The 25907-nt window shown below is 38.8% G+C and overlaps 1 protein-coding gene across 1 annotated transcript in view; it reads left to right on the top strand.

The window, feature by feature from the left end:
• The first annotated feature begins 248 nt into the window (after nucleotides 1–248).
• Nucleotides 249–25907, top strand: part of MUC2 (mucin 2, oligomeric mucus/gel-forming) — a 112185-nt gene continuing 86526 nt past the window's right edge. Inside the window, exons 1-22 of the mRNA XM_056528178.1 lie at nucleotides 249–324; nucleotides 799–1060; nucleotides 6444–6558; nucleotides 6774–6864; nucleotides 7693–7808; nucleotides 9255–9471; nucleotides 10782–10907; nucleotides 11787–11904; nucleotides 12350–12488; nucleotides 12634–12744; nucleotides 12845–12914; nucleotides 13057–13194; nucleotides 14234–14398; nucleotides 14794–14888; nucleotides 14971–15097; nucleotides 15602–15857; nucleotides 16077–16123; nucleotides 16267–16367; nucleotides 16507–16658; nucleotides 19361–19499; nucleotides 20295–20405; nucleotides 22235–22414. Coding sequence (XP_056384153.1) covers nucleotides 249–324; nucleotides 799–1060; nucleotides 6444–6558; nucleotides 6774–6864; nucleotides 7693–7808; nucleotides 9255–9471; nucleotides 10782–10907; nucleotides 11787–11904; nucleotides 12350–12488; nucleotides 12634–12744; nucleotides 12845–12914; nucleotides 13057–13194; nucleotides 14234–14398; nucleotides 14794–14888; nucleotides 14971–15097; nucleotides 15602–15857; nucleotides 16077–16123; nucleotides 16267–16367; nucleotides 16507–16658; nucleotides 19361–19499; nucleotides 20295–20405; nucleotides 22235–22414 — 2952 coding nt within the window. The remainder of the gene's footprint in view (nucleotides 325–798; nucleotides 1061–6443; nucleotides 6559–6773; nucleotides 6865–7692; nucleotides 7809–9254; nucleotides 9472–10781; nucleotides 10908–11786; nucleotides 11905–12349; nucleotides 12489–12633; nucleotides 12745–12844; nucleotides 12915–13056; nucleotides 13195–14233; nucleotides 14399–14793; nucleotides 14889–14970; nucleotides 15098–15601; nucleotides 15858–16076; nucleotides 16124–16266; nucleotides 16368–16506; nucleotides 16659–19360; nucleotides 19500–20294; nucleotides 20406–22234; nucleotides 22415–25907) is intronic.

The raw sequence follows: 25907 nt of genomic DNA, 5'->3' as shown, positions 1-25907 counted from the left end.
AAATTGACCAGTTTGTTTGTCAAAGGCTTGGTCAGCAGTGACAGAGTTAAGGAAATGAATATCTTTTAGTGTATGCCTCCCAAATGGCTTAATATGAGAAGAGAAAGGAATTGTTTGCCTTGACTGTAAAGATTAAAGATTTTCCTGCCCCTCCTGCTGTGATGTCATTATGGCACCAAATAATCATATAAGAGTAAGGCGCAAATGGTCCTGACACTCCTGAAGGTACATCGCCCCTGGGGCATACAATGGGGTACCACACTGCCAGCTTTTGGGTGCTATGGCTGGCTTTCAGTCTCACAAATGCCTTAGACGTGTCAACAGGTAAATATTTCTTACGGTTCCTGAAATACATGTTACATTCCACATGTGCCATTGCACATTGTTATATCTGAAAATGACTGGGATTCCTGTTTGATAGAATAGGGTCATTTGGAAGCAAGTGATCAGGGAACACAATAATAATGGACTAGCAATAATGAAAGGTTTTAACTTATCATTATATACACAGTTTAACAACTTAGTCAACAGATAAGAGTCAGGCGAGTTTACTCACGCTAAGTACCCCGGACAATAAACCACTGTATGGGGAAAGGAAGCCTTCAATGTAATGGAAGAAAGTTGTTTTTCTCTATTTTAGAAATATTATCTGTTCTGAAGTTTTGACAATACTCAAGGCCTTCCAATAAGATTTTAACTGTATTAAGTTGTGCTGGAAAGGACCGCACGTAGTGGAAATATTACTTGCCACATACTGTTCTTAGACTCATTTTAAACTTTTTTACCAATTGTCAACAGGTCGAATCCGAAATCACGGTCACTTTGTCTGCAGTACCTGGGGAAACTATCATTTCAAAACATTTGATGGGGATTTCTACCAGTTTCCGGGCAGCTGTAGCTATAACTTGGCCTCACACTGTGGAGATTCCTATCAGGAGTTCTCTGTCCATGTTCACCGGTCCATGGATAATGGTCATCCCCTAATAGACAAGATCACCGTCACCATCAAAGATGTCATCATTCAACTGAAAAGCAGCATAGCCTTAGTGAATGGGGCCATGTAAGTCCATTAAGCTTCTCTTATATGTATGTGTGTATGTGTTATATTTTTGTGCTTCACAGTTAGCCTTTTCACACTTTCAACACTTTTGTTATTTGAAAGATTCCTGACAGGTATGATGGATCTTATATAATTTGCTTGATAAATCCCCCATTGCCTATATAAAACAGAGGAGGGACTTGAGTAAGCATGCCCTACACTTGTCCGGTGGATAGGAAGATGATAGAATTATTTTGCTATCTTCTCTATAATATATGATAATCGTATTATTGCTTAGCACTTTATGGCTATAGATATGTCTAAATCACTCATACGGGTGTGTTTTTATAAATAATAGGCATGTTTTATTGGGTATTATACCCTTGGGTATTAAGTGTATGGCAAACAGATTTTTGCCCACTTATGGATGCTTCGCATTAAAACATGCAAAACAGTTAACGTTGGCGTAACATACAAAAAATGTAGAAGCTTTACCCAGCCCTACACAGAACTGTAAAGTGGGAATAAAATAAGAGTTTAATAGAAGTTGGCCCAGATATATTACGAGTGTCTGGTTTTCAAAATCACACCACATTAGGGTTTTAGTTTGTCACCCCACTTTATTTATGATATGTCGGGTTGCTTAGTGTATTTGACTGTCTTTGATTTTTTTGGGCGACTGTGTGTGCCAACGTACAGCAATCACGCCAATAATGTGAAAACAGACTAATTTACAGTTGATTAGAAAAGGGCAAACACCATATGCCAGAATCTGCATATTACAAAAGTAATATGAGGAAGTATAAAAGTAATGTGAGTAAGTATAACTTTACTGAGAGAGTAGTGGATGCATGGAATGGCCTTCCTGCAGAAGTGGTAGCTGCAAATACAGTGAGGAGTTTAAGCATGCATGGGATAGGCACAAGGCTATCCTCCATATAAGATAAGAGCAGGGACTATTCATAGTATTCAGAATATTGGGCAGACTAGATGGGCCAAATGGCTCTTACCTGCCAACACATTCTACATTTCTATGTGGGGAAACAAAAAACCAAATGTATCGCAAATGCAGAAAATTCCAAGGACACACGCACTTTTCGGGTTTCTGAGCAGAATGGTCTTGGTAGGTGCAAAGATAAGCCAAAGCTAATGGAATGTCAAGCTAAATCTGTCGGGAAAGATGTAAACATACTTAAAATGCTAAAAACATGACAAGAAACTGTTGGCTTTTACATTAGTATGTCCGGGCCATTGTTTCAAAGTAATAAGGCTCAGATTCATTGGTTTACTATGTAACAATGCTAACAGTCGCATAGAATATTATCAGTCATTATCATTTGTTGCTATAGCATTTAACATTTGTTGCTGCAGTGTCAATTAGGGAATTCCCCTTACATAATGTCAATACCTGAAACTCCCCATTAGACATTTGAGCATTGTAATAATGAAATGCTGGTCTGGGGCAGAATCTCACATATCCTTAAAGAAGAAGTATCATGTAGAAAAACTTATCTCCTGCTCGTGATCTCCTGCATGGGACCTTGACTCTCCCGGGTACAGGACGTGTCGACCCCCTCACGATGTGGTGGCTGACATGCCCCCCCATTTATCCATATAGAGGTTGTATCTCCGGCTCTCCCATTGAGATACAGTACATGGAGGGGGCATGTCGGCCGCCGCTTTGTGTGGGGGTCAACAGGCCCCATTCCAGGGCAGAATTGGGGTCCCATGCAGGAAATCTCCTTTGGATAGAGGATAAAATGTTCTGCATGATACTCCTATAATGTGCTGTTGGATATCTTGTAAAGTGGTTACAGAGTTACTGCCTGGGTTAATGAACTTTCTACATATTCCAAAGTAGTTACTCTTGCAAAATATGCACAATAATTCTCAGATGACTAAACTTATTGTTTATGGTCTTGGGTGAATTATGCTAATACAGTAGTTTCCAGAATAATGCTTATCTATCTACTGGTAATGAACACGATGCTTTGAACATTGTGGTAGTGATATTATGGAGGGGCTACGAGTATGTCATTTTTCACTGACAGAAACATATTCCTTAAGCTCTCAAATGCTAAGCTTTTACAGCATTACCATCTCAGGAGAACAGCTGTGGCCTTTACAGTCTGGCATATAGTTGTTTCCTTGGGTGTTGCCCACTTTAATAAAGCAATTAAAGTGTCGCTTCTTCTAGACCACACCAAGCTTCATATGTGTCTTAGACCATATGGTGAGTACCCAGAGGTGGGACTCACCAGATTACATCATTGAATAGGAAGCTATAAATATTTATGCCATTATAAATATGAATATTGATAACTTTAACCCTTCAGTATTTTTAAAACTGGTGCAGCTCCATCTCTGAATCTATAGCGTGTCATATTGTTGAGGAAGACAAGAAAACGTAATAGTCCTCAATTGTTAAAATGCCAGTAGAAGCTAAAATATAACTAAATATGACTTCTGAAATGATTATGGTTTACTTCTATGAGAGGATGCAGTATACAATGAAAACAAAGGAAATTCTACTCTTAATTTTAATTTTCAATATTTATTATTCAGTTCAATCTGCATTTCAATAGATATTTTGCATTCTTTTTAGGAGTTATAGACAACAAGAAAAACAGGAGCATGTGCTAGAACCTTACTTCTAGGATATGACCTTAAAGGGGTTATCCACTAAAAAACTTTTTTTATATATATATCAACTGTCTCCAGAAAGTTAAACAGATTTGTAAATTACTTCTATTAAAAAATCTTAGTCCTTTCAGTACTTATAAGCTGCTGAAGTTGAGTTGTTCTTTTCTGTCTAAGTGCTCTCTGATGACACCTGTCTCAGGAACCGCCCAGTTTAGAAGCAAATCCCAATAGCAAACCTCTTCTCTGTGCAGTTCCCGAGACAAGCAGAGATGTCAGCAGAGAGCACTGTTGCCAGACAGAAAACAACAACTCAACTTCAGCAGCTGATAATTATTGAAAGAATTAAGATTTTTTAATAGAAATAATTTACAAATCTGTTTAACTTTCTGGAGCCATACCCCTTTAACACCTTGTACAGGCTGAAGATGAACGGCACACCCGCTTCCATGATCTCTCCTCTCCAACACACATGGATGGGCGTCCCTTCTTTCGATCTCTCAGGTGATGCTAGTTGTTGATTGGATATCACAAATGTTCAAAAACTTTTATGTAACAGACATTTATACTTTTAACACATAAAAGAAATAACAATTTAACTTCCCTGAGGAAGGGGTACGGACCCTTAATACATGTCAGATCTTTGTTTTTTAATTTTTTTTATGTGTTAAAAGAATAAATATCCATTGAATTAACATTTTTGAGTGTTTGTGATATCCAATTAACAACTAGTAATTGAAAGGAGGAATGCCCATCTGTGGATATTGAAGTTTAGAAATCATGGAAGCCTGAGTGGTGTGATGTTCATCAAGGTGTTTCTGGAGAGAGGGGGGTTTGGAGCGATACTTCTTTCTTGAAAGTAAGTCAGCTTTAAAGGGGTACTCCCGTGCCTGAACCTTCTGAACATCTGATTCAGAAGACTTGGAGCAGCGGCAGCGGTCACGACGTCATGGCTCCACTCCCCTTGTGACATCACACCACACCCCCTCCATTGTAGGGGGCATGGCTTGATGTCATGAGGGGGCGGGGCTGTGATGTCACAACTGCCGCCGCTGCTCCAAGCCTTTTGAACTGGATGTTCAGAAGGCTCGGGCATGGGAGTACCCCTTTAAGGAGTTTTATGTAATTTATGGTCATGTGCTGGAAGTAAGGTGCTAGCACACGCTCCTGTTTTTATTTTTGTCAAAAAGTTTTTAGGAGGATTGGAGTAGGGGGCATGATTTGAACCTAAGGGTATTCTGCTCTCTTATTCCGCTCCAATTTAGGGTGCATTCACACCACGTTTTTGCAATACAGTTCCCGTATCAGGTTTTTGATGAAAAACTGATTCCTCAAAACCTGACTAAACTGTATCAAAACGTTTGTACAAACTTTAAACTGTATAAAGTTAAAAACCGTATACGGTTTAAAAAAATGACGTCCGGTTGCATCCGTTTTTTAAAGAAAAAAATGTATACGTTTTTAACTTATCACTCCATTATGAATAAAGTTGAAATTACAAGAAAAAAAAACTGTGCAAAGTCAAAAACCGTATGGTGAAAACTTGATGGAACCGTATGCACATACAGTTCTGTACGGTTCCCATTGACTCCCATGTTTTAAAAAAACATATACGGTTTAATACAGTTTTTCCCCCGGACCAAAAACTGTGGTAGGCTACGGTTTTGGGTACGGGAAAAAAACTGACAAAACCGTACAGGATGCAAAACAGACACAACCTGATGCATCTTTCGGCATACAGTTTTCAATGAAGAGTCAATGCATACGGTTTTCAATACGGTTCCATACGGTTTTCACATTGAAAACGTATACGGGAACTGTATTGAAAAACGTGGTGTGAATGCAGCCTTATCCTTAAATGGAAGTTCCATTTAGACTTTCTGCTGCCCTGGTCAAACTGAAGAATTTCTGCTAGCAGAATTCTGATGCTGAATTCTATACTGCCTGGAACATGTTCGTTCTTCAGGTGGAATTCGCGGATAAAAGCCCATTGAAGTCAATGGGATTTTTTACTTTACTGACGATGAGTTTAGATTGAAATTCATGTGGAATTAAAGGGGTACTACCGTGCTGACATCTTATCCCCTATCTTAAGGATAGGGGATAAGTTGCCTGATCGCGCGGGTCCCGCCGCTGGGGACCCCCGCGATCTCGCACGCAGCACCCCGCTCTCATCAGGCTCCGGAGCGAACATCCGCTCTGGATCTGATGACGGGGCCGGTGATCGTGACGTCACAGCTCCGCCCCCGTGTGACATCACGCTCCGCCCCTCAATGCAAGTTTATGGCAGGGGGTGAGACAGCTGTCTCGCCCCCTTCCATAGACTTACATTGAGGGGGCAGAGCGTGACGTCACATGGGGGCGGAGCCGTGACATCACGATACTCCGGCCCCGTGATCGGCAGTCATCAGACCCAGAGCGATGTTCGTTCCGGGGCCTGATGAGAGCGGGGTGCTGCATGCGAGATTGCGGGGGTCCCCAGCAGCGGGACCCACGCGATCAGGAAACTTATCCCCTATCCTTTAGATAGGGGATAAGTTGTCAGCACGGTAGTACCCCTTTAATGCAGAAATGGTGTTGGTACAAATAGAACAAGCACATTCCCTCCGAATACAATGCTTTCCTCAATGTGAACTCGTGTCAAGTCAATGTCATAGCTGAAAATGTTATGTGCTCTTATGTATGTTACTATAGTTTATTGTTTCCTTTTCCAAAGAAATCATCTATATAATATATATCATCTATTTTTTATTTTATTTTGTAGAGCTAAAACACCTTACTACAGCTTTGGAATCCTCATTCAGAAAAATGATGCCTATTTTAAGTTGTTCACAAAGACAGGTTTTACACTCATGTGGAATAAAGAAGATGCTGTCATGGTGCGTTTAATATTACATTTAAAGCTTATAAAGGCATTTTAGGGGATAACATGGGGGTGTTCGTTGCTTATAATGTTGTCTTGGTTTTCACTTGATATATCACTTATGTGGCTATGTAAAATGTGCTACAACTCGTATAGAGAATTTTTTCTTTTAGTTAAATATGTTTTGTTTATTCTACTTTTCAATAAATATTTTTCTTTCCTTCTTTTCAGCTGGAGCTAGATCCAAAGTATAATAACCGTACCTGCGGTCTTTGTGGTGATTACAATGGGGTCCCTCTTTATAATGAATTTGTCTCTGAGGGTAAGTAGTCTGTAAAAACAGGCTAATTCTATATGACATGGGACAAATACTGTATAGTGGGGCACAAACAAAGCCAACCTTACCTTTACGCTCCAGTTTCTAGTAATACAAATTCAGTAATACAAATTCAGTAATACAAATTCAGTATGTTTTCACAACATTCTAGCAAAACTCCTAACAAGCTACAATTACATGACAACAATTGATTGGCCAAACATCTCACGACAGTGTATCAGAAAAACATGTTTTTTTTCAAAGCAATTTATGGGAAAGTATTGACGTGGCATATTATAAAAGCTATGAAAGGAATGATTTTCACTATATCGATACTGGTATTGAGGTCAGAATATAAAGGAAGACGTATATCCAATATCTAGACAATTGTCTTAATGGGTATCATCCAGTAATTTATTATTGTCTTAAAGAGAGGTGCCACATATTGTCACACTTTGTCAGCGAACAATAGGCTGGCTGAGATAATCTATTTATGGTGGTAAAAGCATATAGGCAGTGACAGGCAGCTGGTGCCTGCTGACTGGGGGCAATATGTCTAGGGGCTGCGGCCTACAATTATATGGGAGCAACTATTAGCAGCACAGAAGGGCCTACAACAACTATATATGATGGGTAATAGTTGCCCACATATAGATGTAGACCCCACTAGGGAGTAGAGTCCATGGCAGGCCACTGGGGGGGGGGATCACATTTCTGATGGCAGCCCTGATTGTTGATCAGGATGTAGGTTATGTTGCTCACTTCTCAGAATAAGGTTAATGTACGTGAATGCACATTAAATATTATTCTACATGATATGTATCTTTTTCTTAGATATCTCACTAAATCCCATACAATTTGGAAATTTACAAAATATTCACGATCCAAAAGATGAGTGCACAGACATCGACGAGACTCAGAAAACAGACACAACACACTGCTCCCAATACGTAAGTTACTGCATTAAAGAAGTTATGTTTTACAGTATAATAAACTTAACCAAATGTACAGTACTGATATTGGAAGTCCCATACAAAATCAACCTATCTGGATCTGTTCTTCGGATATTCATTTTATATTCAAGAATCAATCTGGCCCTGAGCACTAAGACTGAGCTCAGCAATGTTTCATTGCCTATGTAGTACAGTATTCCTCAAGGTTCTTAAGACAAGTATGGCACATTTCAATTACTTATATCAAAATACCATCATGGTTATAAACATTATATACATAAAATAAGTGCCTGAGTGCAGTGCAAATACCTTATATAGGTATGGCCTATACTCCCTGGGGTACACATACAACAATTTAAGAACCTAGGATCTGGTAGACCCATTGCAAAATAGTCTAATAGTCCATTTCATTTACCGTATACAGTGATCCCTCGACCTACGATGGCCCCGACATACGATAATTTCAACATGCGATGGCCTCTGAGAGTTGTAGTTTTGCAACATTTGGAGGTCCGCAGGTTGAAGACCACTATCCTATACTTTACATTGCACGGATCCCTCAACATGCGATGGTTTCAACAAACGATGGTCCATTTGGAACAGATTACCATTGTATGTTGAGGGACCACTGTATACTTGAGTATAAGCCGACCCGAATATAAGCCAAGGCCCCTAATTTCACCCCAAAAACCCAGGAAAAGTTATTGACTCGACTATAAGCCTAAGGTGGGAAATACATCATCCCCCCCGTCATCATCCAGACCCCAGTCCTTAACACCCCCGTCATCATCACCCTGTCATCATCTTGCCCTAGCCTTGACGACGACGCACAGGGACGTACATACGCAGGGACGTCCCTGTGCGTCGTCATCAAGGCTTCGTCACTAGTCCGGGGCCGGGAGCGGAGAAGAGGGCCTTTTGGTGAAAATGTACAGCCCGGAATGACTAACACTCCCCACCAGACAGTCCCTGCAGCATAAATGGCCCGGACCAGCTCACCCTTCCTTCCCACCGAGGGGAGGTGAGTAGAAAACTAAAGGGGGGGGGGTCTGGATGATGACAAGGGCCCGGCAGTGGTCTTCAACCTGCGAACCTCCAGATTTTTGTACAACTACAACTTCCAGCCAATGGCTGTCCGGGCATGCTGGGAGTTGTAGTTTTTCAACATCTGGAGGTCCGCAGGTTGAAGACCACTGAAAGGGATTGACAGCCGGAGAGTTCACTCGAGTATAAGCTGATGGGGGCGTTTTCACGAAAAATCGTGCTGAAAAACTCGGCTTATACTCGAGTATATACGGTAGTTTTATTTATATGGAACTTTTTTTTTTTGTGTGTAAACAATTTACCACATGCAGAAAGCTTTATCATTTGTATATGAAAATCACTTTCAAGTTTTACTTTTCAAAGAATATATAACAATTCTATGATCTTTTCCCCCCTAAGCGCTCTGTGTGTGAACAGCACTTGAGCCATGACGCATTCTCAGACTGTGAAAGTCTACTGAACCTGGAAAACTACATCCAGGCCTGCATGCTGGATATGTGTTCCTGTGATCACTCCCAAGACTCCTTCTGCCTGTGTAGTACCATCACAGAGTATTCCAGACAATGTTCACATGCTGGAGGACGCCCAGGAAACTGGAGAACTGATACCTTCTGTTGTAAGGATGTTATTTCTACTTATCTAAGCAGGATTGTCATCTCTCCCGACCTGTCTATTTTAGAAAGCACTTGTATATCCCATTGAATTAATCTAGAACATCTGTTGTTATATCTCTATGTTGTGCTGTTACCCCATTATTCTCCTGGGTGAATGAATTCATTGACTACTAGTTGATACCATTCATTTTGTCGATGTGTCCTTACACTAGTTGGCATTGGCAGCACTCATTGTAAAGTGACAATGTGCAAGGGGACATCTCATTGAAAAGGGGAATGGCACCACTTAGTCAGACTTATGGGCCTAAACAAAAGCTGAAAGACTATATCTAGGCATCAGCCAGACTGGGATACATTGGGCCACCTTTTCCCCTTATCTTTTATAGGAAAGTGCAGTCTGCTGTGCTTTTCTATAAAATCGGGCACCTCAAACATATGCTGCACAATATCATTTTGTTTTTACATTGATGGTCTATGGATAACTTACATAACTCGATGGTAAGGTCTTTTTGCTGATGACACGAAGATTTGTAAAAGAGTTGATGTTCCTGGAGGAATACGCTGAATGGAAAAGGATTTAGGTAAACTAGAAGAATGTTCAGAACTCTGGCAACTGAAATTTAATGTGGATAAGTGCAAGATAATGCACCTGGGGTGTAAAAACCCTCGGGCAGAATATAGAATATGTTATACAGTTTTACATTATTTTATGTTACATTATTTGAGAAGACATAGGTAAGCCGACAACGTAATAGAGCAGCAGGAAAGGCCAACAGAATGCTTGGGTGTATAGGGAAAGGTATAAGCAGTAGAAAGAGAGAAGGGTTCATGTCGCTGTACAGAAGACTGGTGAGACCTCACTTGGAGTATTGTGCATAGTACTGGAGGCCGTATCTCCAGAAGGATATAAATATTCTAGAGAGAGTTCAGAGAAGATACTAAACTAGTACATGGATTGCAGGATGAAACTTATCAGGAAAGGTTAAAGGACCTTAACATGTACAGCTTGGAAGAAAGAAGAGACAGAGGGGATATGATAGAGACTTTTAAATACATAAAGGGAATCAACACTGTAAAGGAGGAGAGCATATTTAAAGGAAGAAAAACTACCACAAGAGGACATAGGTTTATATTAGAAGGGCAAAGGTTTATGCAGTAATATCAGGAAGTATTACTTTACTGAGAGAGTAGTGGGTGCAGGGAATAGTCTTCCTGTAGAAGTGGTAGCTGCAAATACAGTGAAGAAGTTTAAGCATGCATGGGATACCTATTTATGCATAACAAACTGAATTTCATATATGTATTTTTTTAGCTAAGCAATGTCCCGCAAATATGATTTATCAAGAAAGTGCCTCCCCTTGCAAGAACACGTGTTCCCACCAAGAGATACACAGTCTGTGTGAGGAACATTACATGGACGGCTGCTTCTGTCCTGAAGGTGAGTTATAAAGTACAAATATATAGATTTTCTGTTAAGAATAATGAAAAGAATGCTTTAATGCTACTGTGCAAACATAACAAACCTGTACTGACCATACGAGGAAGTAAGCAGTTACATTTGGTCTCTACATTTATACTTATGTACATTTATAGTAGAAGCCTACTTACTTACCTTGTATAAGTTTAGCGCAATATAATGTAGTTTTAGGGGCCACATTTTCCATGATGATCAATTTCCTAAAGCTTCATTATGATATATAAAGATATTTAGCCAATAAACATGCGACTACCTTTAGGCACCACTAGTGGAAGCTTAGAAGTCTACTGCATACTGTTTTTTTTTTATTGAGTTTAATGTATTAACAGTGTGCTGTAAACTTGTTAGTGTTGGACGCAGGTCACATCTAACATGTACAGTGAGATATTTAGAGATCTGAACAATAAATAGTTACATTTATGTGTTACATAAGCAATTCTGTCTCCGTGCCCTATATGAAGAATAGTATTCAGAACTACAGGTTAAAGTAAGTTGCATAAGGGCACATGTACCATAGAGGAAAGCTCTGTGACAGCTAATAGACCTTAGGTTAACATGGCTATATTCCTCTTCAAAACTAAAAACAAGTTGAGATCCCCAAATCTCCCTTTTTCTCCCTTGCATCCGGGAAGTAGAAAAGGGCCCTCCTGTGTAATAAAAGAAGAGAACTTTTTAATAACCAGGCAATGTGAACCATTTTGATTCAGTATGTATAAAGTAATACATTTTTGGCGCTCCCATAAATGACAAAAATAATTTTATGCAAATTATGGAAACTCCAAAGCCAAAGTAAACTTACATTTTATAGAACAATAAGATATTTTTATTTACTTATTCCAGGTACCGTACAGGATGATTATACTGAGAGGGGCTGTGTATCAGTCAGTGAGTGTCACTGCAAGCATCGAGAGACATTATACGCACCTGGACAGACCATGAAAAATGACTGCGATGAATGGTAAGGACAGAGGTGTATGGTGTTTAAGGCAACCTCTGAGGTTTTCTAACCCTAGTCATTTAATTAGACTTTCCTTTACCTGGCTCTAAGGTTCCTTTTGTGTTCTTCTTGTAGTTTTTATTTTATTTTATTTTTTTTGACGGGTCTGCATACGGGTGTAAGTATGAATGAATATTGGCACTAGAAGATATGTAGAGAGTAGTATGAGTGTATTGAATGGTACACTCCTGGTCAAGGATTTGTAGTTTATGTTTTCTTTTTCCCTTCCCTGTATATATGTATGAAAAAATTAAATAAAGATAAAAAAATAAATAAAAAAAAAAGGCCTAAGCCCTATAATACAATACCCTGGCCAAAGTAGTTTTAGGCTCAGACGGGCCCAACTAGCTACTCTGGCTCTCATGTGTCTTGAATGTTAAGCTTTCCAAAATTGTATCTATTTTAGCCAATGTGTTGCTGGAAGATGGAGTTGCACAGATCATGCCTGCCCAGGAGTTTGCTCCATTGAAGGGGGTGCCCATTTCACTACGTTTGATAGCAAGGCCTATACTTTCCATGGAAACTGTTACTATGTGCTGTCTAAGGCAAGATACTTTAGATAATTTAAGATCTATCCCTATCTATCTATCCATCTGTCTATCAATTTGTCTAGCTATCCATCTCTTTATTTCTGAATTGGAAACACGTAGCCCACTGAATTGACTATAATATCGTTATTTTCCATGATAGGGCCATGCAAATGATTCACACATTATATTAGGAGAACTGACACCTTGCAGTTCCTCCGAGAGAGAGACTTGTCTGAAATCTGTTGTACTCCTAACAGACAACAAGAAGAATGTAAGTATATTATATGATAGTTTCTTTAAATAATATGAGAGGACCAATAGAGACATAACCAATATACTAAGCCAATTCATCTGCTGTTCAATTCCTCTAGGTTGTGGTCTTCAAAGTAGATGGCACAGTGCTACTCAACCAGCTTGTCATTACCCTGCCCCATGTCACAGGTAAAACTCCTCAATATCTACGTAAATTATACACAATAATACACTCATACACATAAGAGTAAACCATGGAGTTAAATGGGTGAAGTTGGTTAGATGGTGGCTTTTCAAGATTACTATAAATGTCTCTCTGTTTTCTCCACAGCCAGTTTTTCAATCCTGCAGCCGGTTGAAAGTTATATAATTGTTCAAGCAACATACGGCCTTCAAATGCAGATTCAGCTGTTACCCACAATGCAACTGTACATCACTATGGAGAAATCTGCCAGAAGACGACTGCAAGGTTAGTTAAACACATTGGCCCTGATTTACTAAGAGTGTTGTGTAGGTTTCTTTTCCCGGCAGCCATGCCCCTTTTTCGGGTTTTCTTAGTAAAATGGAGGGCTAGCCGTCATTTTTTCAATTCTAGCACAAAATCTGGAGCAATGTGCCAGAATCTGGTGCACAAGCCAGATTGTCGGGCATGCAATAGTAAATTAGGGCAATTTTGTAGCATACAGATTAACTACCATGCTGCTTTTTTTTTTTTTTTTGTGAGGGGGGGGGGTCTTTTTGAAAACTATTTGAAAAAAATCCCGACATTCATGCCCAAAAAGTAAAAAAGAAAATCTAATGTAACTCTGCCCCATAGTTGTGAAAAATATTGCATAACTGAAAGTTTATTCAGCCTTATAGTGTATGTACACCATGTTTTCAGGCTACGGCTGCCAGATCCGGCTGGGGGAGGGGAAAACCGTGCACTCCCGTAACCCAGCCGCACCGGCGCTGAAATGCATTAACTTTAACGAGCCGACTGGAGTCATCATCTGACTCCGGTTGGCTCATTTTCGACCCATATACGGTTTTCTGACTGGACCTAAAACCGTAGTATACTACGGTTTTAGGTCTGGTCAGAAAACCCAAAACGGGTAAAAAATGAGCCGACCAGAGTCAAATGGTGACTCCGGTCAGCTCATTAAAGTCAATGGTTTTAAGCGCCAGTCCGGCTGGGGTACGGGAGTGCACGGTTTTCCCCTCCCCCAGCCGGATCCGGCAGCCGTAGCCTGAAAACTTGGTGTTAAAGTGGTACTCCAGAGAAAAAAAGAAATATTTTCAAATTAACTGGAAGCCTTGTTTACTTTAACTCTTGAATACAACCAGCATCAGGGTCACAGTATGTAATAGATCTGTGGTGGCAAGTAGCCGATAAGAAATGAAAAGAAAGCTCCGTTATAATGCCCTCCTTTTTATTTAGATCACATTGAATAAGAAGTGGTAGAATGCAGCCCTTAATATTTGTATTGTTTAGATTTTAATTATTAACCATTCACTGTCTTGTCTAGGTCTTTGTGGAGACTTCAACTCTAAAGAAGGAGATGACTTTAAAACATCTGGAGGTCTTGTAGAAGCGACAGCTTCAGCCTTTGCCAACACTTGGAAGGCCCAGGCCAATTGTCATGACATGACTGACTGGTTGGACGATCCATGCAGCCTCAGCATTGAGAACAGTAAGAATGCATTTCTCTCTACATTGTAATCACATTATAATGATAAATCGTTTTATTAAATTTAACATTTATTTCTGATAAATTCTACTATAATGAAGACAGGGATACAAAGCACAGTGATAAAGATGCTATAAGTAGACACCATTGTGAGTAGATGACATCAGAAGAATATTATGGTAGTAAAATAGGTCAATATATTGAAATCCATTTGCTACAGATCTAACTTTGCTTTTGTTGCTCCATAATGAATGGAAATTATGATGGTATTGTAATTGTGATTCTTACTTCAATCGGTTAATATGAATACTTTAAGGAATTCGTAAATATTCTTTTGGAACAATGTTTTTGCTTTCTCTCTTCGGATATTTAAATTGAGAATTCCTTTTATTTTTCAGAAAATTACGCAGACTACTGGTGCTCTAAGATGGAAAACGACGAGTCTCCCTTTGCCAAATGTCATTCTACAATAGACCCTACTGAATATGCTAAGGTTGGTTAAAAATTTTTGTGTACAATTTCAACCTCAGCTATTCTTTACTATACTATAATTTATTCTTATTTTTCGCCCTCAGAGGTGCCGCTATGATTCATGTAACTGTAAGGACAGTGAGCAGTGCATGTGCGCAGCTCTCTCCTCCTACGTCAGAGCCTGCGCTGCTAAAGGGATCATTCTGTGGGGATGGAAGAAGGGAATCTGTGGTAAGGACATCTTATAGGCTGTTTTATAGGCACAACATCCATCACCACAACATTTATTATTATTAGCAGTGGCATACTGAGGAGGAGACCCATAACATAATAATGCATATGGAGCCTCCTTTTTATGTTGGATGACACTAATATCCCATTACTTGCTCTTCTCACCACCAATACATTGTCTTTTTTTTTTTTTTTTTTTAAATGTCTCCCTTGATTAAATATGTGTGGGTGTTTGAGCAGGGGTGGAGCCTTATAAAAGTTGACACCCATGAGGAAGTGGGATGACGTGATGTAATTGCATTCCACTATTTTTGTGTCTGTTATTATTTCTGCCTGTTGGATTAGAGGATTAGTATGAGACAGAATCAATTAAGGTAATATCTTTAAAAAGTTGAAAACATATTTCTTTAAACTATCTACTACACAAATGATTAGGCATTAAACCAATGTAATGCATACAATACAAAGACACAAAACCTTGTCTTCCCCTTTCTTTTCCTACAGACAAGGACATCAATTCTTGTCCCTCTACCCAAGTTTATCTGTATAACTTAACCACATGCCAGCCCACTTGCCGATCCCTGGCAGAGGGAGAGAAGGCTTGTACCAGTGTGTTCAGTCCAGTAGATGGCTGTGGTTGTTCTGCAGGAGAGTACCTGAATGAGAAGGATCAATGTGTAGACATATCCAAATGTTCCTGTTATTACCAAGGCACATATGTGAAGCCATTAGATGTTATCTACAAACATGATGAGCGTTGGTAAGTGTATGCCACAGAGTTGTAATATTACAAAGGAAACACCTAGTTGTTCTACCATATAAAGTAGTAAACTATCACTAACCATCATAATGGTTACACCTATAAAGTTACAAATACCTAATATACAGTATATTAACATGACACTGATTTGATTGAGCTTTTGGCATTCATTAGTATTGTGAAGTTTTTAATAATATAATTCACTATTTTCTAAAACAGCTCCTGCCATAATGGAAAACTTATCTGTTCCACCCATGCCAATGAAAGTAAGATAATACTACACTGTTATATTTATTTCCTATAATATTATGTTATAGTTATTGTAATGCTATTAAAAACAAACTTAGATAATTAAAAATGACAATTTAAAATGGATGAATATTATTGCTCATCCAATGTCTCTTTACAGCTTGCCCTGCGGGAAAAGTCTACTTTGACTGTAACAAGGACAATGCAGGACTTTCAGGAGCCACAGTACACAGGAGCTGCAAGACTCTGGGAGTTGAATATGTATGTTGATTCTCACTTTTTAAAGTTATTATTATTATTGACTATTATTACAATTGTTATTATTTTCATTATTATTATTAATATTAATAAGCATAATGTAAGATAAAATTGTATAGTGTAATTGCATTTTTTGCTATAGTTCCAGACAGAGTGCATCTCAGGGTGTATTTGCCCCAATGGACTTCTAGATGATGGAGCCGGAGGTTGTGTCCCTGAAGACAGATGCCCTTGTGTCCATAATGAAGACATTTATCCTCATGGAACTCAAGTTAGAGTGGACTGCAATACATGGTACTATTCACTGATGTCTAGTCAATAATGACTGGTTGTCCAAGGCGGACTTGGATAAGGCAAACGACACCTCCCTTTGTTCGGTTGGCTAATACAAGTTATCCTTGTTACTCAACGTTTGTGAGAGATCCTTTTAGTGGTTTTTTTTTATTAAAAGTTATGTTTTAGCATTGTCCACCTCCTCTATGAATTGAAATACATCTAAAGATTATTTTCTATCTTTTTATAGACATCCCTGGCAATTTGATAGTTTCAGCTCTCATTCATTTCATGCTCATTGTTGTTTTCCAGCTTTTCCGAGAACATTTTTTATTCTGTGAATTATGTTGGTGATCTCAAGGGTTCAGAGTTTGACTAGAAAGTTTCTCTTATTGGTAGTCCTCAGCTTATAGATAGCCAAGTATGCAAAAGGACATAAACTATCTAACTCTTACTGTGATTCTAAACATGATTATTTTATTACCATTGTACAAAAACAGAGAAAAGGGGGAACATAAGGAATGCAATTGGAAGAGAAGATACAAATCTAGAAACGCTTATTTTAAGCAAAACTAGCATCCAAAGATGTGAGGCATCCCTTTAAATTACACAAGGACTTTGTCAAAAGCATTAGAAGGAATGAGTGCATTTCTTGGTCCTTACAGGAAATCTGTCAGCTGCAATTCACATTCCAAATTGCTGACACCGGTAGAAAATTTGTACTTTTCATATATCTGTTTGTGCATCCATTACATTGGAAAATACTTATATTCTCTGGTACATGGAGTCAAAGAGATGTTCCAAAGCCCCGAGGTGCTGAGGACTGGAATAGCTCCTCTCCTCTCCTATCCCTGTTTCTGCTTATTTAACAGTCAGCAGAAAGCTAAGCCCAATTTCCAAATTTTGCACTGGTCACGAATTGTACGCCCAGTTTAGGAACAAGAATTGGAAACAAGGCTGGACTTCCAATGGATTCAGAGTTGTCTGATCATTCCTAGTCATTATTTTGGCTCCATTATGGGTCAGGCACTGATTTACAGAGTAGCTACCTCCAATAGGTGGTAATAAAGAGATGGCTTTCTTCCTTCTTTCTTGAGAAGAAAAATGACCCTCATATTACACTCTTACAGACTATCTTAAAAGGGTTCTATGGTGGAAAACATTTTTTTTTATATGAACTATTTCCAGAAAGTTAAACAGATTTGTTACTTTGTTACTTATAAGGCTGCTTTCACACTATAAAAATACCTCCGTTATAAACGTCCGTTATAAAAACCCTGGAAATTGGCCGTCAAACGGCCGTTAGAAAAACCCATTATAGTCTATGGGATTTTTTCAACAGCCGTTTTAACCCATTATTGCCCGTTATTAATAATGGTCGTCATTTTGTGACGGCGATAGTAACAGGAGAAATAGTGCATGCATAACGGAGGTTTTTTTTTTATAGTGAGAAAGCCGCCTTATTTCTCTTAAAAAAAAATCTTAATCCTTCCAGTACTTATCAGCTGCTGTATGCTCCACAGGTTCTTTTCTTTTGGAATTTATTTTTTGTCTGACTATAGTGCTCTCTGCTGACACCTCTGTTCATGTCAGGAACTGTCCAGAGCAGGATAGGTTTGCTATGGGGATTTGTTCCTGCTCTGGACAGTTCCTAAAATGGACAGAGGTGTCAGCAGAGAGCACTGTGGTCAGACAGAAAGGAAATTTAAAAAGAAAATAACTTCCTGTGGAGCATACAGCAGCTGATAAGAACTGTAAGGATTAAGATTTTTAAATAGAAGTAACATACAAATCTGTTCTTTCTGGCACCAGTTGATCTTAAAAAAAATTTTTTCCACTGCAGTATCCCTTTGAGGGAGAGATTGTCATGTTAAAACCTTGGAAATCCATTCACAGCTGAATAAAAACAATCAATATTTCAGCACTTAATCCGATATTCTACATTCTTCTGATTAGATAATATTTCATTAATTGCAAATCATCAATAGTTTGTTGTGTAATTTAAAACAATAGTCTCACAAAGACAACCCCTATACATATGCCCTAAATGTATTGACTTAAAGGGGTACTCTGGTGGAAAACCTTTTTTTAATCAACTGGTGCCAGAAAGTTAAACAGATTTGTAAATTACTTCTATTAAAAAATGATTAATCCTTCCACTACTTATTAGCGGTTGTATACTACGGAGGAAATTATTTTATTTTTGAATTTCCTTTCTGTCTGACCACAGTGCTCTCTGCTGACATCTCTGTCCATGTTAGGAACATTCCAGAGCAGGAGAAAATCCCCATAGCAAACATATGCTGCTCTGGACAGTTCCTAAAATGGACAGAGGTTTCAACAGAGAGCACTGTGGTCATGACAGAAAAGAAATCCAAAAAGAAAAGAATTTCCTCTGGAGCATACAGCCACTGATAAGTACTGGAAGGTTAAGATTTTTTTTAATAGAAGTAATTTACAAATCTGTTTAACTTTCTGGCACCAGTTGATAAAAAAATAAAAAACTACTGGAGTACCCCTTTAATAAAAGGGCTGCTTCACTCAGATTTATCCATATAGTAGAGTGGATTTGACAGAACAGCAGTGGCCTTTTGGTTGCAGTCAGAAATGGCTTATTTAAAAAAGATGTTGTGATTCTTTGAATAATTTGTGTCAAAAACAGAAGTCAGATTATTATTTATCTTACATACAAATAAATCTAACGGAATATTTTTATTTTCTAGCTTATGTCAGAGAGGAAGATGGACATGTACTAATGCTGTCTGTTATGGAACATGTACGATCTATGGGAACGGTCATTATATCACATTTGATGAAAAATTTTATGACTTTGATGGAAATTGTGAATTTGTTGCTGCTCAGGTAAGAAATACAATTCTACATACCAACTATCTGCTCATGTGAACCCCACCCTGGGTCTCTCTAGTATTTGTTCATGTATCTGAACTATTTGTCCATGTATTATTATGTACTATGTTAATCTAAAATCTTGAGACTTCTTACGATTTGGTGTTTTCTCACGCAATAACATAAAATAATAGAAGGCATCCGTGATACGACAATACACGATACTAGAATGAGAAACCTTGCTAGCTGAAGGTGGGGTTGTATTTAGTATAGCTTTAAAAGTAAGTAAAAGATTACTTTTTATTAAATAAGTAAATATTTTGCTAGGTATGAATGCCTAAGTCATTCTCGGTATATGTAGATATGATAGGAATTTGCACTATTCATATCTGACAAAAGTGCAGAATTTAGTTAAAGGATCCAAAATGAACAAGTGAAAAATAAACTGGGTAGTCAAAACATGGAAAGATTAATCTGTACTTGTTGTATAGGAAAAAAATAATAATTTGAACATTAATAATTAAAAATAGGAACTCTTCAAATGTGTAGATACTCCTTATAACCACACGGGCACTATAGGACCCCTGCAGAGGGAAAGCAAACCCAGATAGAAGCTATCCCCTTTGTAGTTGGTTGTTGATAAGCTAGTGCATGATAAAAAACTATAAAGCTGGCCCAAGGATCATGTAAAGAAACCAGGCCCTTCTGTGCTCCTTGGTAGTGTCGGTGGTCTTTAAGTTCTACCTTTATAACAGAGAAATATTAAGTGCTTGTCTTTACTTTTTTCCACCAATGTAACTTTATTTACAGGATTACTGTGGTCCTAACCATTCAGCTGGCAACTTTAGCATCATTACAGAAAACATCCCATGTGGCACCACTGGCGTTACTTGTTCAAAGTCTATAAAAGTCTTCCTTGGGGTATGTATTTTGACTTTTTTTTTATAGATGTTACATTAAATAATAAACAGTCATTTTATTAATTTTTTTCTTTTTATTAACATGGTTACTGTTTACTTTATATAGATCCAATATTTATGACATTATAACACATTTAAAGGAAAGTCAATGTAGAAAATAAACCAGCTCACCGCCTATGAATCTTTCTTGGTAGGAAAAGACTTCAAATGATGTAGGAAGCACGGAATACAAATCCAAGCCTCATATCTTGGTATGAACAGTATCCAAAAAAGCAAAGGCGCAAAAATTGCAAAAAATTCCAGCTCCAAATAAATCGATAAAATCCAAAATAATTAAATCATATTAAATGATACCCAAAAATAGTGAGGTATAAAAGCAAGCAGAAACACCGACGCGTTTCGAACCATATGGTTAGAAACGCGTCTGTGTTTCTGCTTGTTTTTATACCTCACTATTTTTGGGTATCATTTAATAGGATTTAATTATTTTGGATTTTATCGATTTATTGGGAGCTGGAATTATTTGCAATTTTTGCACCTTTGCTTTTTTGGATACATTTAAAGGAAACATTCTCTATTTACCATGTCAAAAATTGTCATGTTAACATAATACAATGACCTTATACCAAGTCAAAGAAGAACATAATACTCAGACAAAAACATTTCAATATACAGTACATAAAAAAATGTCTCAAAGTGAAGGTTACTCTTCCATATGGTTCACTTCAATTCATATTATAGCTTATTTCAAACTACAAAAAGCATGAATATTCCCTGTGACATGTATAGAGGACGCACAGATAAAAGTGTCAATGATAATCTACTGCAGGAAAATTCATAGATCCAAAAAGCATTATATATAGCTATAACTTGTGAGATGTGGGCCCAGGTTAAAAGCATACGTACAATAGTTTGCTATGGATCACCAAGTATCAACTCAGGCTTCCCTAAAGGGTAAAGGGAACCTGAACAGGGTTATCCTTATGGAAAGGTTCTACAAATCTGGTAAACAGTGGAACAGAAAACCAAACCAAGCAAGCTATAGGCATACTAAAGGCTTTAATGTAAATTTTGTTAAAGGGAACCCCTCCCTCTATTTGCAGTCTCAGGCCTGGTAACGCAAAGAAATAGATGTAATAGACACTATACAGTGTATATTCTGACGGACATGGGAACCATACAATCCAGATTGTATATGCTCTATGTTAAAACCTTTACTGTTATTACTACACTTTTATTGTTACTCTATGGCATTTTCAAGACAGATAAGTTCAACATTGAAGGACTGTTCCTGTATGCTAAACACCCTCATTAATTCTACAGTTAAAAGGGTACTCCACTGCTCAGTGTTTGGAACAAACTGTTCCGAACGCTGGAGCCGGGAGCTCGTAACATCATAGCCCCAACCCCTCATGACATCACGCCCCACCCCCTCAGTGCAAGTCTATGGGAGGGGGCGTGGTAACCATCACGCCCCCTCCCATAGACTTGCATTGAGGGGGTGGGGTGTGATGCCATGAGGGGGCGGGGCTATGACGTCACAAGCTCCTGGCTCCATTGTTTGAAACAGTTTGTTCCAAACACGGAGCAGCAGAGTACCCCTTTAAGGAGCCATGTTTACACAAGACCAGTGAAAGAAACACTTTATTTCCAAGAATGGTGTCACACCTATCCAAAGGTACTGCATCTCAGGCATAGTCACCTCAACAGAGTGAGCTGCGGTACTGGACACAATCTATGGACAGATGTCAGTAATACTCCTTACTCACTATAAACTGTGTACAATTATGAAGTAAAGTTCACCCTGTGTTATATTCTGACTTATTCCAGAGCATTGTACTGAAGTTAGAAAACAAACACATAGAGGAAACAGTAGGTGAAGGTGTGAAGCGTGTACAATACCTAACCCGTGAAGTGGGGATTTACCTGGTCATTGAAGCAAGCAATGGTATTCTTCTCATTTGGGATAGGAAAACCACTATTTTCATCAAGGTGTCACCTGCATATAAGGTAGGTAGATTTTATTTCATGTACAGTGATGCAAAACACATGAATAACATGGCAACATTGCCTTACCGAAGGACACACTATTAAATTAAATTAAATGGTTAGTTTAAAGGGTACCTCTCATCAAAAAAACTTTTGATATATTATAGATTAATGTATGCAGAATAACTTCACAATTGCATGTTATTAAAAAATATGCTTCTTTCTATTTAATTTTCCACTTTGAAGAAATGACCACTAGGGGTCTCCCTACCAGTCCTGGCAGCAAGCATTTCAGACTAATGCTGGAGTCCTAAACACTACGAGCTGCCAGTCTGCTTTGTTCACAAAGGAGAACACTCAGAGCTGCCAGCCTGCTTTGTTCACAGCCTGTTTGGCTGTGAACAAAGCAGGCTGGCAGCTCTGAGTGTTTAGGACTCCAGCATAAGTCAGAAATGCTTGCTGACAGGACTGATCGGGAAAAATACAATAGAAAGAAGCATATATTTCATTAACATGCTATTGGAAAGTTATTCAACATTCATTCATCTAAAATATATCAAAAGTTTATTTGATGAGAGGTACCCTTTAAGGGAAGAAATAGCACAAGGTTTTAGAAAAAAAAAAAGGGAGATTTCTTGCTAAAACTGTGGTACTAAGAAGGATTGCCCACTTGAACCCTAAGCCCCGAAAGAACAATGGTTTACCTAAATAAACGGTCCCCTGACATATCATGGCGCTAGGTATAGGCAAAGGAAAAAGAACCAGGAAACCAGGCGCTGCTTCATCCAGATACTTCAAAGAGCGCGAGATGGTATAATAACCAAAATGCTTTTATTATACATACAGATACAGGATTATGACACGTTTCGGGGCTGGCTTGCCCCTTCCTAACGGCACCAGCATGCCTTATATAACACAACATGGGGGATAAACAGGTCAAGGGGCGGGAATGGATGATGCATGATGTCATTTCCAATTGCAAACATAACCATAAAGGCTAAAAAACACAATTTACATAAATAGAGCAGCATTCAGTGCATAACATGAAATATATGTGAAAAAAACTTTAAAAACATTAATAGCATAGGCCATTACATTAAACTCTATCATCGCATCCAGGTAGTAATAGATGAAAGTGAGAAGCGTGATGACACGGCCTCTGCTGAAAAACAAATACAACATGTGCAGAACTGCTGGAGAGAACGACAGACACATCACTATGCGTGTGGTCACATGACTCATAATAGCCAATCACGCTACAGGAGGTGTGTATTGTCCGGCCGGTCCGTGCTGTGAGCAGGGAACAGAAGCGATCATAGGCGATCTCTATGCTGTGCGCAGAGAAGAGATATGATCGCGGGTTGTCTCCACACACAGTCTAGCCGGCAATCTAAGGCTGGGTTCACACCACATTTTTGCCATACTGTTTTCAATCAGTTTTTCTAAAGAAAACATTATAGCAAAAAAAAAAATGGAATGTGGAAACATTTGGGAAAAGTAAACCGTATGTGTTTTTAAACCGTATACTGTTTTTAATAGTGCATACGGTTCCGTCCGTTTTTAATTAAAAATTTATTGAAAATTTTATTTAAAATAAATAAAACATTTTACATTTAAATTTTAGGATGCAAATGTGCATGTGCAAAGTAAAAACCGTATACAGTTTCCCATATGGAAACGTATACATGTGCGTTTCCCATTGATGTCCATGTTAAAAAAAACATATGCAGTTGCAATACGATTTTTAACCCAGAGACAAAATCCATGGTCAACCACGGTTTTGAGTACGGGAAAAAGACGTATTGCAAGCAAACCGTAAGCAACTGGATGCATCCGGGTGCATACAGTATTCAATTGTTTGTCTATGTATACGGTTTTCAATACGGTTCCATACTTTTTCTATAATGAAAACATATACGGGAACTTGGGAAAAACGTGGTGTGATGCAGTGATGTATTATCTGCAAGATGAAAGAAACATATATGAATACATAAAACTGGGTGGGATTGTATATTTAGCTAATAGTGTGTTTCACTAGTAGATCATACTATCTGCAGTTGAATTATTCAGAGCAAGACATATTTGGCTAAAAGAAAAAGGGATGTGGTTGCACAATAGATATAGTTAGGGATATTCCAGTAAACCACAATCATCATGATCAAATTAGAGTGAGCTAAAAAGTAGGGATCGACAGATATTTATTTTTCAGGGCCGATACCGATAATCTGTGAACTTTCAGGCCGATAGCCGACAACTACCGATATCCCGGTATAAGTTGTCGGCTATTTCCCCCCCCCCCCCCCCCCCGCATGCAGAAGCCGCAGCTGATCAATGATTTAAAGCGGGCGCTTTGAATCAATGAACTGCACTGGCTTTTGCGGGGCCAGAGACCGCCGCCGCCACCCGCTTCTCTACCCCTGCCTGTCCTGGGGTCCTCCTGAGTCCAACCACCTCTGCCGCTGTCCCCCCCTGCCTCTCCTCTGGCCAGAGACCGCCCCCGCCCGCTTCTCTCCCCTGCCAGTCCTGAGTCCAACCACCGCCGCTGCCCCATTGCCTCCCCCATCCCCGGTTTTATAATTACCTGTCCCCGGGGTCCGCGCTACTTCTGGCTCCAGCGGCGTCCTGAGCTGTCACTGTGCGCATTGACGTTGACGTCGCGTTGAGGATGTCACTCGTCATTGAGCAGTGCACAGCAATAGTGCAGTACGCCGCAGGAAGCAGAAATAGCGCAGACCCCGGGAACAGTTAATTATAAAACCGGGGTTCGGGGAGGCAATGGCGTTTGGGTGGATCGGGGCATTATCGGCATTATCGACAAGGTAGTGGCCGATACTGATGACGTCCAAAATCGTGAATACCGGATGATAATATCGGCCAAACCGATAATCGATCGATCCCTACTAAAAAGGGTTAATTATATATATAAAGAGGATGTATAAGAAAAGTTAAAAAATGTACTGAATAGGAATAAATCAATGTCAGATATCATGAAAAAATTGCGAATACCTAGTTAATAATGGCCACACAAAGAAACAGAGGGCCAGTAGATGAATGTATTAAAACTATGTTAGGATGGTAACACAGTTAAAAGAATATACATATATATAAAAGCGTAATTTTCGGAAGGTGATTATAAAATAAATAGTAGCATCAAGGTTAATGGCACTGATCGAAAAATGTATAAAATATGTAAAGAGGTAGAACAATCCTGGTACACCCCTCCTATAGCGTGATTGCCTATTATGAGTCATGTGACCACACGCATAGTGATGTGTCTGTGGTTCCGGACACTGCTCAGAGACTCCAGCTGTATTGATCTCTCCGGCACATGTTGTATTTGTTTATCAGCAGAGGCGGTGTCATCCAGCATCTCACTTTCATCTATTACTACCGGGATGCAATAGTAGAGCTTAATGTAATGGCCTATGCTTTTAATGTTTTACAGTTTTTTTCACATATATTTCATGTTATGCACTGAATGCTGCTCTATTTATGATGTACAAAATCTATTTTG

The sequence above is a fragment of the Hyla sarda genome, chromosome 6 (assembly GCF_029499605.1).
Source record: "Hyla sarda isolate aHylSar1 chromosome 6, aHylSar1.hap1, whole genome shotgun sequence".
In the NCBI taxonomy this organism is placed as follows: domain Eukaryota; kingdom Metazoa; phylum Chordata; class Amphibia; order Anura; family Hylidae; genus Hyla; species Hyla sarda.
The sequence above is the reverse complement of the archived record's forward strand: the minus strand, read 5'-3'. Positions and strand labels throughout refer to the sequence as shown.